Source organism: Canis lupus, chromosome 7, assembly GCF_011100685.1.
Source record: "Canis lupus familiaris isolate Mischka breed German Shepherd chromosome 7, alternate assembly UU_Cfam_GSD_1.0, whole genome shotgun sequence".
NCBI lineage: Eukaryota > Metazoa > Chordata > Mammalia > Carnivora > Canidae > Canis > Canis lupus.
Window position 1 is genome coordinate 73,278,941 of NC_049228.1, and position 19,643 is coordinate 73,298,583.

Genomic DNA, 19,643 nt, shown 5'->3' on the forward strand with positions numbered 1-19,643 from the left:
TTGCCTATATCAGCAGTATTTTTGGGGAAGTCACTACCTTTAATTAATGAGGTATACCTTTTCTGTTGTATTTATTTAATTTTTATTGATTTTTCATTCATTCTTAGTTCTACTTGTATAATTTTTTCTAGTCTCTTGGATTATAAACATTTATTTTAAATTTTATTTGCATTTAAGGTTAAGAATTAATCTCTGAATAATAGTTTATCTTTTATCATGAATTTTTGGAATTTAATGCTCTTACTGTCTTAAATTTCTTATAACTCTTATAATTTCACATGCGATTTCATTTTTAATCCACAATATTATTGGAATGCCTTTAAATTCACATGTGGATATATTTTGTAATATTGTTGGTTTTATTTCAAAGCTGATGCATATTTGTCAGTGAATGTGACTTACTTATCTCTGAGATATTGAGTATTTACCCAAAGGAGACAAAAATACTAATTCGAAAAGGTATATGCACCCGTGTTTGCAAAATTATTTACAGTAGCCAATATATGGAGGTTACCCAATTGTCCATTATAGATGAATGGATAAAGATGTTGTATACATATATACAGTGGAATGCTACTCAGCCATAAAAAAGAATGAGATCTTGCCATTTGCAACAACATGGGTGGGTCTATAGGATGTGTAACGCTCAGTGAAGTAAGACAGAGAAAAACAACATATGATTTTACTCATATGTGGAATTTTAGAAACAAAACAAATGAACACAATGAAAAGAGACAAAAAACAGATTCTTACATACAGAGAACAAAGTGGCATTGCAGAGGAGAGGTGGGTAGGAGGATGGATGAAATAGATAAAGAGGATGAGGAGTACAGTTATCTGGATAAAGACTGAAAAGTAAATAGAAATGTTGAATCATGGGATCCCTGGGTGGCGCAGCAGTTTGGCGCCTGCCTTTGGCCCAGGGCGCGATCCTGGAGACCCGGGATCGAATCCCACGTCGGGCTCCCGGTGCATGGAGCCTGCCTCTCCCTCTGCCTGTGTCTCTGCCTCTCTCTCTCTCTCTCTCTGTGACTATCATAAATAAATAAAAAATTAAAAAAAAGAAATGTTGAATCAGTATATTGCCACCTGAAATTAATGTAACACTGTATGTTAATTATACTTCAATTTAAAAAATAAACATTTACCTCTGGGGAATTTGGCAAGATGTAGATTTATCAGTTCTGATCTCAGGTACAGAAAGGGAAGAAAGACAACCTTATTATCTGTATTAACTCAAAGCAGCTTTTATACATAAAATTATAACACATAGATTCAAACCTTGAGAAGAAAAGAAGCAGCTAGTCAGGAAGGTCAGAAGCATCTTCTGAGTCAGTGACTTTTTCCTGCAAGTAATGAACGTGGAAAATGTTTGGTATGGTGTTTCTTTCATGTGAAAAAAAAAATGTCATACACTCAAAATCTAGTTTTGAGAGAACTCAAGCAGGTAGTGCCAACCTTCTACAGGTTGGAATTTAAAATAATCATCCCCCATATATTTTACTCTCCAATCCCAGTGCTGCATGATTTGGGCAACAGAGCAAGCTCCATTGGCTGGTAAACATTGCCTTTCCCTACTAGTTGAAGCCCCAGCCTCTTGTGTTTAGACACAGGGAAATGGTAGGATCTGTTATGGACAAGCAAAGGAAGTGTGAATTAAATGGGAGTGGCATTAATATTTCCAGTATATTAAAATAACTAGTAAAAATTTAAACAATGCTAGCATTGTTTAATGGGTGAGTGGATGTTTTAAAACTATTAATACCAAGCACCTAACCTTTTCACTCAACCTACTTCAGAACTCAGAGTCCATCTATTAGTAGTTTTCTCCTTCATCATATCCATGCTTTAACACATGAAATGTTCCTTTGTTTTGTTCTGCTTTGTTTTAACTGTTATGAGTGTCTCGACTTCTCTACCTGGCTTTCCAAGCCTTCTAATAATTTGAGTTGACCATCCTGACCAAAATATTTCTCATATTTTTCTAATACCTTGTCTCAACTCCTGGCACACCAGTCTCTCCACAATGCCATGTAGCTGAAATGTGTATACCTCCATTTCAGGCCTAAATGCTTTTGCCAGCCATCTCTGCTTCTGTAAGTCTTCTCCACCATGCTTTGAGTTCCAGCTCAGGTTCATCCACCTCTGGGTGAAACCCTTCCAGGCTGCACCTCTTTCCTCTCCATTACCCTCCAGTAAACATATAGTTGTGTTGTAGAAATTAGCTCTTAGCATTAGGTTGATTGTTTTTTAACATTGTTCCATAAATGTTACTCTATATTCCTCATTATAAATAATAGCTCAAGAGCAGGGATCACAATTTAAACTTCTGCCTCCTCTAAGATAGGCCCAGAATAATTTACATTACAAAGGGCAGGTACACTCCTTCAGTCCAGTAGGTTGGCTAGAGGCCAAGTAAACCAACTCAGCAGATGGACACTTCTCTACTTCACAGCTTACGGAATTGACATTTAGTAAGCTTAAGCATCCCAAACCATCAGTTTCATCCTGTAGATAAATGTCTCTAGGTTTTCAAGAGTTGTCTCCCATAGGTGAGTTATTTCAAAGTTCGAGAAAGCTTTTTTTTTTTTTTTTAAACTTGAGAAGACTACTGAAACGTGGTCCATATCATTTTAAAGATTTTAGTGTATAGGTAATCTTTATTCTGTAGTTTAGTTTTTAGGGCTACCAAAAATCTGATTGACAATGAATTGTATGGCTCTAGACCTTTTCGTGTCTTTTCATTCTTCTACCAATTATAGTAATTGGAAATCTGTGTTTAATAATTGACATGTATTTACTTGATTTTTTACACAATCAGGAGTGTGTCATATCCTTTGAAATAAAATAGGAAAAAGAGAACACAAGGCTCAGAATTTGAGACTCCTTTGTATAATTTGTAACATATGATAAAGGATCTTTCATGAAGCAGATGTTCAGTTATTACTAAATAAATATGAGAATAAAAGAAGCAACATCAGACTCAGGAAAAATGAACAGACATTATATTGAGTAGTACATAAAAGATTTCTGATTGAATAGCAGTTTTTCATCATCACACATTCATAGATAATAACTCCCACATTAACATTAATACTGACAGAAATGGCAGGATTTGTGTATCAATTTTTTACTAATACCCTCCAGACTTGAGCAGTTGACTAGCTTCATGGGGCTTTACAAAGATACTCAACTTCTGGGGCACCTGGGGGGCTCAGTGAGTTAAGCATCTACCTTCTGCTCAGGTCATGATCCCAGGGTCCTGGGTTTGAACCAGCGGGGAGTCTGCTTTGCCATCTGCCCCTCCCCCCACTCATGCATGGTGTGTCTCTGTCTCTCTCTATCTCTATCTCTATCTCTGTCTATCTTTGTCTCCCTCAAATAAATAAAATCTTTTTTTAAAAAAAGAAAAGACATTCAACTTCTTATAATATTGGAGGGGAGGACAGTGCTTTGGCAGTATCTTGGTAAAGAAAGTAACAAATTAGAAACTGAACTAGAAAACATTTTAAAGTTTTTGGTAGTCATGATCACTCTGTATTTTGTCATGGAGGAGTCAATATGTTAATTTTAAAAAATAGCCAACCCTCATACTGTGCTCAGTGTGTATCAGATATTGCTTATTGTGATTTAAACAGGATAAGCCATTTAAAATTCATAATACCTCTTCATATGTTCTATTATCATCATCATTTTACAGATTAGGAGATTAAACAATAGCAAACTCGAGTGACTTGCTCAAAGTCACACAGTAAGAACCTGGACTAGAATCCCAGCAGTCTTGCCCCACAGTCCTTTCCATTAGCCATCTAGCTATGTCATCACCTGGGATTTAAGACCAACACGTGTGCCCACCACATCAAGAATAACACTGTAATTGTCAAACCATGTGACATCAAGCATTTAATTTTTACGTTTGAGGAGGGGTATGAGCAGCAAATTCTCAAGAGCTAAGAAGACACAGTTGCCTTGACATAAGTTCTCCATTGAGAAACTTGTGTGAGCTATACAGGTTTGGACTGAACACAGGAACAGAAAATCAGGTGCAGGCCCAGTATGAAATCAAGAATGGCTTTGTGTGAAAAGAACTTTTGTAACCTGCAGAATATAAATCAGATTGAAATGTGGGGTGGCCTGTATTTATGTGGTAAAATGTCTTGTGTTCATCTTCCCTTGTTTCACAGTCTATACTTGAGACTATTCCAGCTCTACCAGTTCATTCCAATGGATCTCCAGACCCTGGACAGTCAGTTCAGAATGCAGTGAGTGGTGAGTGACACATCCTTCTATATTGAACTTACACTGTATCTTCTTGCGTTTGTTCTAGCACTCAGTAAAGTTAACAGTGATTTTGTTAAGGCAAAATGTGTGGGTTTTTTTTTCCTATTTTGATTTTATCACTCCAGCACTCACTCCCTGCCAGCTCCAAACACCCCATTCTATCGCACCAGACAAAATTAATTGAGCCAAATTGGAAGCAGAATCTTTTTCTCCTTCACTGCCATCACATCATTTAGAAACTACTCACTTGGGGAGTGTCTTTGATTTAAGGTCTTTTTCACAAGTAATCTGGATCTGCTTAATAGTTGCAAATGGACCAGAAGTAGGACACTTCTAAAACTCTCTGCTAATGCTCAAGTGTATACAGCACCACAGCAGCTCTTAGTGTGTGTACAAGGCTACAGGGTTAGCTTTTAACTGGGCCTCTTTCACTTGAGTGTTGGGTGTGCTACATGGGCTCAGTATGGAACCCGAAATCCTCCTTATAGGAACTAGGCTCTTACAAGGCCCTACTTTGGTGATTCTCTGAGCTTTTTCCTAAGTATGTGCCACTTCTCATTTACAACATAACTTCATGCTTTCAGCATTAGCTTCAAAATCCAAATAAGCTGGGGTGATGAAAATGTTCTGATGTTTGTTACTCAGTTCAAATCATGCCACTAAAAGATAAATGTCTACTTGGAGTGGTTTATTGGTTTGGAACACTGTAATAATTGCACTCTGAAGAATCTGTCTATAGAGCCTTCAGAAGTTATTATTGAACACCTGGGTGGCTCAGTTGGTTGGGTATCTGACTTGATTTCAGCTCTGGTCATGATCTGGGGATTGTGGGGTTGAACCCCTACACTGGGTTCTGCATTCAGCAGGGAGTCTGCTTCCCTCCCTTCCTCTCCCTATGCCCCTTCCCCACTCAATGCACTCATGTGCTTCTACACTCTCTCTCTCTCTCTCAAATAAATCTTTACAAAAAAAAAAAAAAACAGAGAGAAGTAGAGTATTTTTAACAATCGGTTTTCTTCTTTAAATGCAAACCTCTGGGACGCCAGAGTGGCTTAGCGGTTGAGCATCTGCCTAGGGCTCAGGGCATCATCCTGGGCCCAGACCAAGTCCCACATAGGGCTCCTTGCGAGGAGCCTGCTTCTCCCTCCTCTGTGTCTCTGTCTCTCTGTGTGTGTCTCTCATGAATAAATAAATAAAATAAAATCTTTTAAAAAATAAATAAATGCAATCCTCTGTATGATGAGTGAAAATCAAAACTCCCCCTTGGCCATCTCTTGTTTTTATTGCATCCATTTATTGTATTTTTGATTAGTATCTGTTAAAATTTTAAAATCTATTGATTTGCAAATTTCTCCACTTAATGTTTAATGTAAGATTAATTAGGTATTCTATTATTTCTTTTTGCTGTTCTTTTTTTAGTATTTGGTTTTCCTTTTTTTTTCTTTTTCAAAAATATTTTTATATAATAAATTTATTTTTTATTGGTGTTCAATTTGCCAACTTACAGAATAACACCCAGTGCTCATCCCGTCAAGTGCCCCCCCCAGTGCCCATCACCCATTAACCCCCACCCCCAGCCCTCCTCCCCTTCCACCACCCCTAGTTCGTTTCCCAGAGTTAGGAGTCTTTATGTTCTGTCTCCCTTTCTGATATTTCCCACACCCTTCTCCCTTCCCTTATATTCCCTTTCACTATTATTTATATTCCCCAAATGAATGAGAACATATAATGTTTGTGCTTCTCCGATTGACTTACTTCACTCAGCATAATACCCTCCAGTTCCATCCACGTTGAAACAAATGGTGGGTATTTGTCATTTCTAATGGCTGAGTAATATCCCATTGTATACATAAACCACATCTTCTTTATCCATTCATCTTTCGATGGACACCGAGGCTCCTACCACAGTTTGGCTATTGTGGACATTGCTGCTAGAAACATCGGGGTGCAGGTGCCCTGGCGTTTCACTGTATCTGTATCTTTGAGGTAAATCCCCAGCAGTGCAATTGCTGGGTCGTAGGGCAGATCTATTTTTAACTCTTTGAGGAACCTCCACACAGTTTTCCAGAGTGGCTGCACCATTTCACATTACCACCAACAGTGTAAGAGGGTTCCCCACATCCTCTCCAACATTTGTGGTTTCCTGCCTTGTTAATTTTCCCCATTCTCACTGGTGTGAGGTGGGATCTCATTGTGGTTTTGATTTGTATTTTCCTGATGGCAAGTGATGCAGAGCATGTTCTCATGTGTTTGTTGGCCATGTCTATGTCTTCCTCTGTGAGATTTCTCTTCATGTCTTTTGCCCATTTCATGATTGGATTGTTTGTTTCTTTGCTGTTGAGTTTAAGAAGTTCTTTATAGATCTTGGAAACTAGCCCTTTATCTGATATGTCATTTGCAAATATCTTCTCCCATTCTGTAGGTTGTCTTTGAGTTTTGTTGACTGTATCCTTTGCTGTGCAAAAGCTTCTTATCTTGATGAAGTCCCAATAGTTCATTTTTGCTTTTGTTTCTTTTGCCTTCGTGGATGTATCTTGCAAGAAGTTACTGTGGCCGAGTTCAAAAAGGATGTTGCCTGTGTTCTCCTCTAGGATTTTGATGGACTCTGGTCTCACATTTAGATCTTTCATCCATTTTGAGTTTATCTTTGTGTATGGTGCAAGAGAGTAGTCTAATTTCATTCTTCTGCATGTGGATGTCCAATTTTCCCAGCACCATTTATTGAAGAGACTGTCTTTCTTCCAGTGGATAGTCTTTTCTCCTTTATCGAATATTAGTTGACCATAAAGTTGAGGGTCCACTTCTGGGTTCTCTATTCTGTTCCATTGATCTATGCGTCTGTTTTTGTGCCAGTACCACACTGTCTTGATGACCACAGCTTTGTAGTACAACCTGAAATCTGGCATTGTGATGCCCCCAGCTATGGTTTTCTATTTTAAAATTCCCCTGGCTATTCGGGGTCTTTTCTGATTCCACACAAATCTTAAAATAATTTGTTCTAACTCTCTGAAGAAAGTCCATGGTATTTTGATAGGGATTGCATTAAACGTGTACATTGCCCTGGGTAACATTGACATTTTCACAATATTAATTCTGCCAATCCATGAGCATGGAATATTTTTCCATCTCTTTGTGTCTTCCTCAATTTCTTTCAGAAGTGTTCTGTAGTTTTTAGATCCTTTACCTCTTTGGTTAGGTTTATTCCTAGGTATCTTATGCTTTTTGGTGCAATTGTCAATGGGATTGACTCCTTAATTTCTCTTTCTTCAGTCTTATTGTTAGTGTATAGAAATGCCATTGATTTCTGGGCATTGATTTGTATCCTGCCATGCTACCAAATTTCTGTATGAGTTCTAGCAATCTTGGGGTGGAGGCTTTTGGGTTTTCTATGTAGAGTATCATGTCATCGGTAAAGAGGGAGAGTTTGACTTCTTCTTTGCCAATTTGAATGCCTTTAATGTCTTTTTGTTGTCTCATTGCTGAGGCTAGGACTTCTAGTACTATGTTGAATGGCAGTGGTGAGAGTGGACATCCCTGTCTTGTTCCTGATCTTAGGGGAAAGGCTCCAAGTGCTTCCCCATTGAGAATTATATTTGCTGTGGGCTTTTCATAGATGGCTTTAAAGATGTTGAGGAATGGGGATCCCTGGGTGGCGCAGCGGTTTAGTGCCTGCCTTTGGCCCAGGGTGCGATCCTGGAGACCCGGGATCGAATCCCATGTCGGGCTTCCTGTGCATGGAGCCTGCTTTTCCCTCTGCCTATGTCTCTGCCTCTCTCTCTCTCTCTCTCTCTCTCTCTCTCTGTGACTATCATAAATAAATAAAAATTTAAAAAACTTTAAAAAGAAAGATGTTGAGGAATGTTCCCTCTATCCCTACACTCTGAAGAGTTTTGATCAGGAATGGATGCTGTATTTTGTCAAGTGCTTTCTCTGCATCTATTGAGAGGATCATATGGTTCTTGGTTTTTCTCTTGCTGATATGATGAATCACATTGATTGTTTTACGGGTGTTGAACCAGCCTTGTGTCCTGGGAATAAATCCTACTTGGTCATGGTGAATAATTTTCTTAATGTACTATTGGATCCTATTGGCTGGTATCTTGTTGAGAATTTTTGCATCTATGTTCATCAGGGATATTGGTCTGTAATATACAGACCAATATGTATGGTGGGGTCTTTATCTGGTTTTGGAATTAAGGTGATGCTGGCCTCATAGAATGAATTTGGAAGTACTCCATCTCCTTCTTATCTTTCCAAACAGGTTTAGTAGAATAGGTATGATTTCTTCTTTAAACGTTTGATAGAATTCCCCAGGGAAGCCATCTGGCCCTGGACTTTTGTGTCTTGGGAGGTTTTTGATGACTGCTTCAATTTCCTCCCTGGTTATTGGCCTATTCAGGTTTTCTATTTCTTCCTGTTCCAGTTTTGGTAGTTTGTGGCTTTCCAGGAATGCGTCCATTTCTTCCAGATTGCCTAATTTATTGGCGTATAGCTGTTCATAATATGTTTTTAAAATCGTTTGTATTTCCTTGGTGTTGGTAGTGATCTCTCTTTTCTCATTCATGATTTTATTAATTTGAGTCTTCTCTCTCTTCTTTTTAATAAGGCTGGCTAGTGGTTTTTCTATCTTATTAATTCTTTCAAAGAACCAACTCCTGGTTCTGTTGATCTGTTCCACAGTTCTTCTGGTCTCGATTTCATTGAGTTCTGCTCGAATCTTTATTAACTCTCTTATTCTGCTGGGTGTAGGATCTACTTGCTGTTTTTTCTCTAGCTCCTTTATGTGTAAGGTTAGCTTTTGTATTTGAGTTCTTTCCAGTTTGTGGATGGATCCTTGTATTGCAATGTATTTCCCCCTTAGGACTGCTTTTGCTGCATCCCAAGGTTTTTGAACAGTTGTATCTTCATTACCATTAGTTTCCATGAATCTTTTAATTATTCCTTAATTTCCTGGTTGACCCTTCCATCTTTTAGCGGATGGTCCTTAACCTCCACGTGTTTGAGGTCCTTCCAAACTTCTTGTTGTGATTTAGTTCTAATATCAAGGCATTATTGTCTGAGAATATGCAGGGGATGATCCCAATCTTTTGGTATCGGTCAGACCCGATTTGTGACCCAGTATGTGGTCTATTCTGGAGAAAGTTCCATGTGCACTTGAGAAGAATGTGTATTCAGTTGAGTTTGGATGTAAAGTTCTGTAGATATCTGTGAAATCCATCTGGTCCAGTGTATCATTTAAAGCTCTCGTTTCTTTGGAGATGTTGTGTTTAGAAGACCTATCGAGGGTAGAAAGAGCTAGATTGAAGTCACCAAGTATAAGTGTATTATTATCTAAGTATGTCATAACTTTGGTTATTAATTGATCGATATATTTGGCAGCTCCCACATTTGGGGCATATATATTGAGGATTGTTAAGTCCTCTTGTTGGATAGATCCTTTAAGCATGATATAATGTCCCTCTTCATCTCTCACTACAGTCTTCGGGGTAAATTTTAGTTTATCTGATATGAGGATGGCTACCCCTGCTTTCTTTTGAGGACCATCTGAATGGTAAATGGTTCTCCAACCTTTTATTTTCAGGCTGTAGGTGTCCTTCTGTCTAAAATGAGTCTCTTGTAGACAGCAAATAGATGGGTCCTGCTTTTTTATCCAGTCTGAAACCCTGTGCCTTTTGATGGGGTCATTAAGCCCGTTCACGTTCAGAGTTACTATTGAAAGGTATGAGTTTAGTGTCATCATGATATCTATTCAGTCCTTGTTTTTGTGGATTGTTCCACTGGACTTCTTAAAGGGGAATTTTAAGAGTCCCCCTTAAAATTTTTTGCAGAGCTGGTTTGGAGGTCACATATTCTTTCAGTTCCTGCCTGTCTTGGAAGGTCTTTATCTCTCCTTCCATTTTGAATGAGAGCCTTGCTGGATAAAGTATTCTTGGTTGCACGTTGTTCTCATTTAGGACCCTGAATATATCCTGCCAGCCCTTTCTGGCCTGCCAGGTCTCTGTGGAGAGGTCTGTTATTACCCTAATACTCCTCCCCATAAAAGTCAGGGATTTCTTGTCTCTTGCTGCTTTAAAGATCTTCTCTTCATCTTTGGAATTTGCAAGCTTAACTATTAAATGTCAAGGTGTTGAACGGTTTTTATTGATTTTAGAGGGGGATGTCTCTATTTCCTGGATCTGAATGCCTGTTTCCCTTCCCAGATTAGGAAAGTTTTCAGCTATGATTTGTTCAAATACATTTTCTGGCCCTCTGTCCCTTTCGGTGCCCTCGGGAACCCCAATTAAACATAGGTTTTTCTTCCTCAGGCTGTCGTTTATTTCCCTTAATCTATCTTCATGGTCTTTTAATTGTTTGTCTCTTTTTTCCTCAGTTTCCCTCTTTGCCATCAACTTGTCTTCTATGTCACTCACTCGTTCTTCCACCTCGTTAACCCTCATCGTTAGGACTTCTAGTTTGGATTGCATCCCATTCAATTGATTTTTAATTTCTGCCTGATTGGATCTAAATTCTGCAGTCATGAAGTCTCTTGAGTCCTTTATGCTTTTTTCTAGAGTCACCAGTAGCTGTATAATAGTGCTTCTGAATTGGCTTTCTGACATTGAATTGTAATCCAGATTTTGTAGCTCTGTGGGAGAGAGGACTGTTTCGGATTCTTTCTTTTGAGGTGAGGTTTTCCTTCTAGTCATTTTGCTCAGTGCAGAGTGGCCAAAAACAAGTTGTATTGGGAAAAGGAGAAAAAGAGAGGAGAGAAAAAAGGAAAGAAAAGAGAAAAAGAAAAAGAAAAAAGAGAAGAAAAAGAAAGAAAGGGGGGAAAAGGGTGGGGGAAGCAAACAGAAATCAAAAAGAAAAAAAAAAAAACCACGGGGAGTATCTTCTGATTCTGTGTACTTTAAGTCCGTTGACTTCCCCTGGAACTTGTCCGTCTAGTTGGTCTTCTGGGGGAGGGGCCTGTTGTGCTGATTTTCAGGTGTTAGCACTTGGGGGAGCTGCTGTGCCCCTGCCTGGTGCAGGGCTCAGTGGGGGTTGTTTACCCCGTGAGGCCCCAGGAGGAACAACCGCAGTGGCGGGGCCAGCTCTGGAGCCCTGGAGTCAGCTCCCGCAGTACCTCCGGAGCTCTCCTCTGCAGGGCCTGGAGGCTCCGGGCGGGGCCACTGATCTGCTCAGCTCGGGGCAGGAGCGTCCTCGCTGTCCTGGGCCCTCCTGGCCTCTGCCTGTCCCGGGGGGAGGCCGGATCCTGGGCTGTGTCCCCGAGCCCTGTGCTCCGGAGCCTGCACTGTTGGATTCGCGCTCGCGGTGGCACAGCCCGCTTCGTGCAGAGCCTCAGCCCGAGCCCCCCCGAGCTCCTCCCGCTCCGCAGCCCCCTCCGCGGAGCCGCCGCCCGAGCCCCTCCGAGCTGCTCCGGGCCCGCCTTGAGAGCTGCAGCCCTTAGGGAGCTCGGCGCACTCTCCCGGGGCGCAGGTGTCCGTTAGTGTCCCCGGGAGCCCGAGGGCATCCCCGCCCTCCTGGGTCCTGCTCTAACTCCCTGCAAGCCCCTTTCCGCCCGGGAAGATTGGTGCAGCTCCTGCTTCTCTGGTCCGGTGCTTTCCTGTCTTGGGGACACTCGCCCTGGCCTTAGCCCGGCTCCTCACGGGGCCCCTCCCCCTTGGATGCCTTTTGTTTCTTTAATTCTCTTTCCCCCTGTCTTCCTACCTTGGTAGAAGCACAAACTCTTCTCTCAGTAGCATTCCAGCTGTTCTCTCTTTAAATCTCAGGCCGAATTCATAGATTTTCAGGATGATTTGAAGGTTATCTAGGTAATTTGGTGGGGACAGGTGATTTGGGGACCCTACCCATCTTGCCCCTCCTCCCAGTATTTGGTTTTCCTTTAGATGAGTTCTCTTTTTTTGTAGTCAAGTTTTTGTTTTGTTTTGTTTTTTTAAACGCATATGAAAAGTTTTTCCAAGTAATGAGAAATGGTGGCAAACCAAATCTTAGTCAGAAATCAGAGTTTAGGATTACTCAAATGATTTCTGGATTCATTTGTTTTTGATCAAGGAATCTTAATTTCAAACTACCTCATGGAGAACATTGATGTGGGACATTTCTTGTCACCCATTTGGCTCTTTATTAATGAATATCATGCTAGGTCAGGTAACCAAATCAAATCATAAGAATTTGGATCAATTTACCTGAACAAACCTAACACTGAAGTCCAGATTTAATTCGAATGCATCCTAAGAGACAAACATCCCACAGTTTGGGAGAAAAAACAAGAGAAGTGATTTTAGGCAGGAATTCTGGGGGAGTTTTTTGCTCCTTCTCCCTCTGCCTTAAGCTTCTACTTCCCTAGTAACAGGGACATTGGGTTTAGGTGGACTTAACTGTAATATCATAAGAACATATAGAAGAAATACATCATTTGTGGGCTTTCCTCGAGTAATCCTCATTGCCTTTCATGAGAAAAAAATCTAAGATTAAAGATATCAGATGAAATAGAAAGTTTGTTTGGATAGTTATTATAGAAATTCATTCATACGGAAGTCCAGTGACCTCACATTATTGCTTAACTGAAATTGCCTGGGTGAGTCCAATGCTATTCCTTGGATGTAAACATTCTAACATGCTTATACTTTGTGCTTATTTTATAGTACATGATGTTGATTTGGCATATAAAATATTATATATCCTTTTTTTTAGATGACAATTATCTGGAAAAAAACATTGTACCAGAAACTGAAGAGCTGTCCTTTGAAGTATCTTATTCAGAAATGGTTACAGAAGTTCCAAAAAGAAATAAATTTAAGAAGTCAGATTTTAAGAAAGAAGACTACGCTTTAACTGTACGTAAAACTTTTCATGATTATCCCAATAACTTCCTCTGACTTTTCTGTGGGACAAACTAGGATTTTTTTTTAATATGTATGTGTGGAGGAAGAGGGCAGGCATCAGTGTTGCATAACACCAGGGCATCATGGTTGTGCATTGCACAGCCTACCTAGCTGTACCTGGCAGGACTGAGTTGAGGAAGAGTTCTAAAGGTATATACTTTAATACTGTTTTACAGAGGAAACAGGATTTCCTGAATGTGTGCTTTCATGTGCTTTATATCCTTACTTATAGGTTAATGCAGATTCTAACTATATACTAGCTTATGCCTCTAGAAGTCACATATCAGAGGGGCTACTGCAATAAGTCACAGTCATTAAAATAAGAAGTGAGTACTTGCAGGACAGGCATTAAAAATTTATCAAATAGACTCAAGAATTTATAATATTATTACAAAATAGGCAAGTAGAGCTATATACTTCATTATCCTGAAAGCCTCAGAGTGTGTATGTATATATCTATATATCTGTATCTTTATATCCAAGATATTATATCCTGAAAGCCCACTAAAGAACTATATTACACTGATCTGTTGGCTGCTCAGTAAATGCATTTGTGAAGAGTTCATGATATAGAGCCCTGAATATTATGTGCTGATCAGAGCTGGAGGCATGATGACCAGCAGGGCTCAGGCAGATTCAGGGCTAAGGGAATGAGTCATATAAAAAGTGGCTGTCTTTGCCTAGGCAGCCTGGACCATTCCCAGACAACAGTCCCATGATGGAGGGGAACAAGAGGGCAGGGCAAGAACTGTATGGCTTTCTGAGTACTTTCTACCAACCTAGTGCTGTACTAGGTATCCTTGTTGTAATCACCCTGTGACTGCTCCCATTTTACAGCTAAGAAAACTGAGGCTCAAAGAAGCTGAGTAATTGATCCAAAGCCCCAAAGCAAGTAGGAGGCTGAAACAGGATTTAAACCTACATATGTCAAACTCCAAAACTTCTCCTGGCCCCTGAGCAGCCTCTATGTTGGAGGGCACAGAAGTGTTCTGGGGCAAAAGAGGGAATCCAATGGGACTCTGGTTTTAGGGGCATCCCTCTCAGTCTTTAGAGAGAGTCATCCAAGAGAGGATGCTGGCTCCCAGCTCCCTCATCCGGCTGTCCCCTGCTGAGATTTGGGTCACCTGGGGTGCAGGTCGGCCTTCTGTGAAGAACTTTCTGTGAGATTTAGCAACTGGTAATTACTCAGTGAATGATTGTGGTTCTTATCTCTGTTGTTGTTGCTATGTATTACTGTTATGTGAGGTTTTGGTCTCAGAAAGAAGGTAAAACAACTAAGTTTTTTATAGGATAAGATATGCCCCAAACCACATTCTACATTTTGTTGTTTCACTTTTAAAATACTTGAGGCTCCCAGGAGTAATTGCTGACTAAATGAATGAATGATTGAATGAGTAGATGATTTAAAAACCTCAAGAAAGCTCTAACTGAGGGAACTCCTATAGAGAATGTATAAAGCTTTATAATTGAAACAACTGGAATTTTTCTGCCTTGGCAATTTTATTCAATACCAGGATTTTTCAGAGCAAAGCATACTTGTTGATATTATATAAGAATAATCTCTATCTTACAAAGTCTTTACTTGTTATAGTCTTCACAGTATTTCTGAATTGTTGAAGGGTTTTGTTATCATTTTATTTTTTTATTTTTTATTTTTTTAAAATATTTTGTTCATCTATTAGAGACACACAGAGAGAGGCAGAGACACAGGCAGAGGGAGAAGCAGGCTCCATGCAGGGAGCCTGACGTGGGACTCAATCCCAGGTCTCCAGGATCACGCCCTGGGCTGAAGGCGGTGCTAAACCACTGAGCCACCCGGGCTGCCCTGTTATCATTTTATTGTATTTTTGTTTCCTATTGTGGATATGGAGAATATAGCAATGTCATCGTCTGAAATGATAATAGGATGATGTGGTACTTTCTATATCTTTATCTTTTTTAGAAATGCTTGGACTTTTATATCTGAATTTGATTTTTAAGTTAGAATAACTGTGCTGTTTCAGCAGAAATGTGCAATCACATTCAGTGGGGGAGATTAGTCTTTTAGAATATGCAGAAGAGAATAGATCATACCTGATTCAAGGACTAAGAGCCCCAAACCCCTGAAAAGATATGTCAGAAGCTCTTCTGGGAGCACTTAGCTATTGGGCCTTGTGTGCATGTCATGTATACCCATGGTAGGTACATTCCATGGGGTGCCTGGGGCATCAGTTAACAACACAGGATGTTTCTTAGAAGAAGGACATTTTCATGGTTGTGACGACAGTGTTATAGTACATTCCAGATCACTCTTTTGTTTCTAATTTAGCACAGGAGTGTTCTGCAAACGTTCTGAAATCATTCATAATCTTTCTGTGATGCAACTTGCTCCTCAGAGATTTTTTATAAGCAACATGTTTTGCTATTCAGATTTAGAATGTCCAGGTGGTATTTGAATGAGGGAATAATAATTTTCCTTTGCCGTGAAAAATAAGTATCTTCAATATGTATTTTAGAAATTTATTGTCCAGAAAACCAGATTCGGCCTAACTGAAGCAGGAGATCTGTCTGCCGAAGATATGAAAAAAATCCGCCATCTCTCCCTGATTGAATTGACTGCCTTTTTCGATGCCTTTGGAATCCAGCTGAAAAGAAACAAAACTGAGAAAGTTAAAGGACGAGGTGGTTAAGACAGGTTTCTTCTGATTTTAGCTCTTTGATACACTGGAATAAGTTAGTGCTTTGCTGATTCTTTTTTCTTTCTTTCTTGCCCATTTTACAACGAAGACAATGGTATTTTTGGAGTTCCACTTACAGTTCTATTGGACAATGACCGAAAGAAAGACCCTGGAGTGAAGGTCCCATTGGTGTTACAAAAAGTGAGTGGAGTGTAAATGACTGAGGAAAAACTAGAGCCTCCTGCCTGCAGTTTGGAGTTATAAACCTGCTAATGAATTTTCTTATATATTTAAAGACACTGAAGCTGTCTTAGGACTCAGGCCCTGGGTGATTTTCAGCTTTCTTCTTGCATCCCCATAGCATCCCACAATACTTGTAACCAGTTTGCTTTGCTGCAAACTTTTAGAGCCTATTACACGGTCTGACAGTAAAGCATCAGGTGATGAACACAGATGCTCTGTTGTATGGCTTCCTTCTGTTATATTTTTTCCAGTGTTTTCTAAAGGTTACTTATGTGTGTTACATGTTTGTGTTTGTATTTGATTATTCCCTGCAGAATACAAGATGACCATTAATTATCAGCTGTACATTTACTGATTATATAGGTATTTGCCTAGCTATATCACAGGTTGGGTGTTTTTAAATGTATATGTGCAATCATTCAAATGAATTTGGCTAACAAAGCTTAATAAAGCCTAAAATCCATTTTTCTGGTGGTTTTTCAGGTATCACTAGGAAGATAGAATATGTTTAGATAAAGAATAAGTTTGGTGGAAGGGGGTTTTAAAAATGATATTATCTGAATTATCATTTGTCAGTATCTGTGACCATCATCACTCAATCACTCAATAGCTGATTTGATTTTAAGTCATGTTTTTTTTTTTTTAAGTCATGTTTTTTATAGCCAACAATTTACACTGGTTTACTCAAGTATGCATTTATTCAACAGTGACATCCAGTGGCACATTTAAAATCCCAACCCCTAAACACAAAGCTTGTTGCATTTTAAATTGAGTTTTTAAGTAATTTAGAAAAATATTGACTGAGGAAACATATACTTACCTTATTCACAATAACAATGCTATGGTTCTTTACTGTATACTCCCTAAACTTTGCTGCCAGTGCCGGAGACTGAGATACTTCTCAAGTCAGGTGATTGGTTGCTGCTGATGGAGATAGAGAATGGCAATCAAAGAGCCAGAGGGTGCTGGTGACATGCCAGTGTGCACAGGGGCATCTATAGGGTTCCTTCCCTGAGTAAGTGCCATCTATACCCTAGCATGGGTAGTCAGCACTTAGCAGCCTGAGGAGGTTGTGTGATCATTTCCCTTCTACTGATGAGGTTACTAAGGAGGAGAGTGAGATACCTTACCCTTGAGCCCACAGCCAACTAGGAGGAAGGGCAAAGGCGAGCCCAGCCTATGGTGGTGACATGAAGATTTTCTTTTCCTTTCTTGAATTAGAACTAGAATCACTACCTCTGTCCTCTCTATAAAGGATGGAGTTTGAAGATAATGCATAAAAATCGAAGACTGAGGAGATTCAACACTTGGATTTATATTATTATGTAGCTGCAAAAACCTAGCATGGAATTTAGCAAATGGAAAGTGCATGGTAAATGCTAGTTCAACTAAATCTAGATTTATATCATCTTAGCAACTCAATACATGTTAGCTATTATTACTCTTGATATCAAGTACTCCTCATTGAAGACAGCTTAAGGTATTAATTCTTCCACTCCCATGGGAGAGTCTTTTCTATGGACATATTTCCTTAGCCTAAATATCCATTTATCTCCCTACCTTAATTCAGTCACCCCCATTTCTTGAAGAGGAATTAAAGGAATTAAAGACTTCAAGAGGAGTATTCCTCTTGAAGAGGAGGATTTGAGCCTCCCCTTACCATGTGAACACAGGCAAGTCACTTACCCTCTCCATGCCTTAGTCTTCTCAGTATTTGGATGGGGATGCGATTAGCACCTGCCTTGTCGGATTAATGTGAAGATTAAATGAATTAATACATGGCAAAGTGCTGAGAAAGGGGCATCTGACACAATAAGTGCACAATAAATGTCAGGTTGTGTTATTACTATGTTAACAACATCATCATCATCATCAATCATCATTATCATCATCATCATCATCATCATACCACCATGGGAACTCAGGAGGCATATAAACCTTTACAGTTTCTGCCTTCTTGGTCATATTTCTAGAATTCCTATAGTCTCTCAGCTGAAATGGTTCTAATAATAGTAAATTTAGAATCTTTTCCTATTGTTCCATCTGCAGAAAGAGATACATAGTAATCAGATCTTAACTTAGTCAAGTGGTGGTGTACTCTAGTGGTCAAGAACACAAACTTGAGAGACAGTGCCCTTACTTTTGAGGTTGATCCTGGGAATTGATAGAACAGTTCTCAGTCTCCTTTCATTTGCAAATTAGAAACTGTTGTTGACCTTGGAGGCAGTTGTGAACATTCAAATACCAGGAACGTACACATATGCTTGGTAATTTATTGATTGTTGTCACCATCATTGTAATTTCAGATGTTTGTAATTGTATGGAGGTATTCATTTTTATAATGTATCATTGCTTTCTAGTTTTTTGAGAAAGTTGAGGAGTCAGGCCTGGAATCTGAAGGAATTTTTCGACTTTCAGGATGTACTGCCAAAGTCAAGGTACTGAACATTTTCTCTCTTTCTAATGGGAGATCTAGGCTAACTAGACCCAGTTCACACAGGTCCCAGAGATCAAGTCCTTTTTTGTTGCTGCTGATAGGACCACTTGACCCTATCTCGTGTTCTGGATGCCTATGATTAAATGTTGTTCTGTGATCCTGAGTTGTATATCCTTTTAAAACAACAACAATAAAAAACCAGCAACAGTGCAAGAACACACCAGCTCACCGTGAAAGACTGCTTCTTATCTTTAGTTTCGAAAAGTTGAAATTTTCCATCACTGTTTTCTGGGTTAAACACTTTAGTTTGCTATGTTCTTCCCAGTCATGGAATTTGCCAAGCCAATATTACGTGAGCCTTCATTTCCATTATCGGTTACTTCATATTTTTTTATGTACTTTTTTTTGGTTTGTTTAGAGCGGGAAGAGAGGGGCAAAAGGAGAGGGAGAGAGAATTTTAAGTAGGCTTTACACCCAGCGCAGAGCCCTATGCGGGGCTCGATCTCACGATCCTGAGTTCATGACCTGAGCTGAAATCAAGAGTCCAAAGCTTAATTGATTGAGCCACCTGGGTGCTCCTCATTATCAGTTGCTTTAAACTTAGAAACATTCTTTGGATGTCTTTTTAATGAAAGTCCTTATAAAAATATGTAGGAATGGATGTTAACACTAGAATAATCACTCAGCAGTTCCAAAGCCTAGTTGCATATAAGGTAAAGTTAATTTCTACATATAAAACCACCTGTGTAATGTGAGTCCTTTTACTTTGCCTTCCTACTTCTATGTAGTAGCAAACTCCACAGTGCCATAAAGGAGAGAATCAGTAAAAAGAAAAACTTTTCTCATAAATTTCCAGTTAGAGGGGATCCCTGGGTGGCTCAGCGGTTTGGTGCCTGCCTTTGGCCCAGGGCATGATCTTGGAGTCCTGGGATCGAGTCCCACGTCAGGTTCCCTGCATGGAGCCTGCTTCTCCCTCTGCCTGTGTCTCTGCCTCTCTCTCTCTCTCTCTCTCTCTCTCTGTGTGTCTCTCATGAATAAATAAATAAAATCTTTAAATAAATAAATAAATAAATAAATAAATAAATAAATAAATAAATTTCCAGTAAGATATCCCACTTTTTCACCCGGGGGGGTGGGGCAGAGGGGGCATTACACTGA

At 39.6% G+C, this 19,643-nt stretch overlaps 1 protein-coding gene across 16 annotated transcripts in view; it reads left to right on the forward strand.

The window, feature by feature from the left end:
* Positions 1 to 19,643, forward strand: part of ARHGAP28 (Rho GTPase activating protein 28) — a 237,580-nt gene that overhangs the window by 176,674 nt on the left and 41,263 nt on the right. For all 16 annotated transcript variants that reach the window (XM_038543825.1, XM_038543820.1, XM_038543824.1 and 13 more), the window contains 5 exons: positions 4,185 to 4,269; positions 12,958 to 13,100; positions 15,644 to 15,809; positions 15,915 to 16,006; positions 18,409 to 18,486. In XM_038543825.1, the coding sequence (XP_038399753.1) occupies positions 4,185 to 4,269; positions 12,958 to 13,100; positions 15,644 to 15,809; positions 15,915 to 16,006; positions 18,409 to 18,486 (564 nt within the window). The remainder of the gene's footprint in view (positions 1 to 4,184; positions 4,270 to 12,957; positions 13,101 to 15,643; positions 15,810 to 15,914; positions 16,007 to 18,408; positions 18,487 to 19,643) is intronic.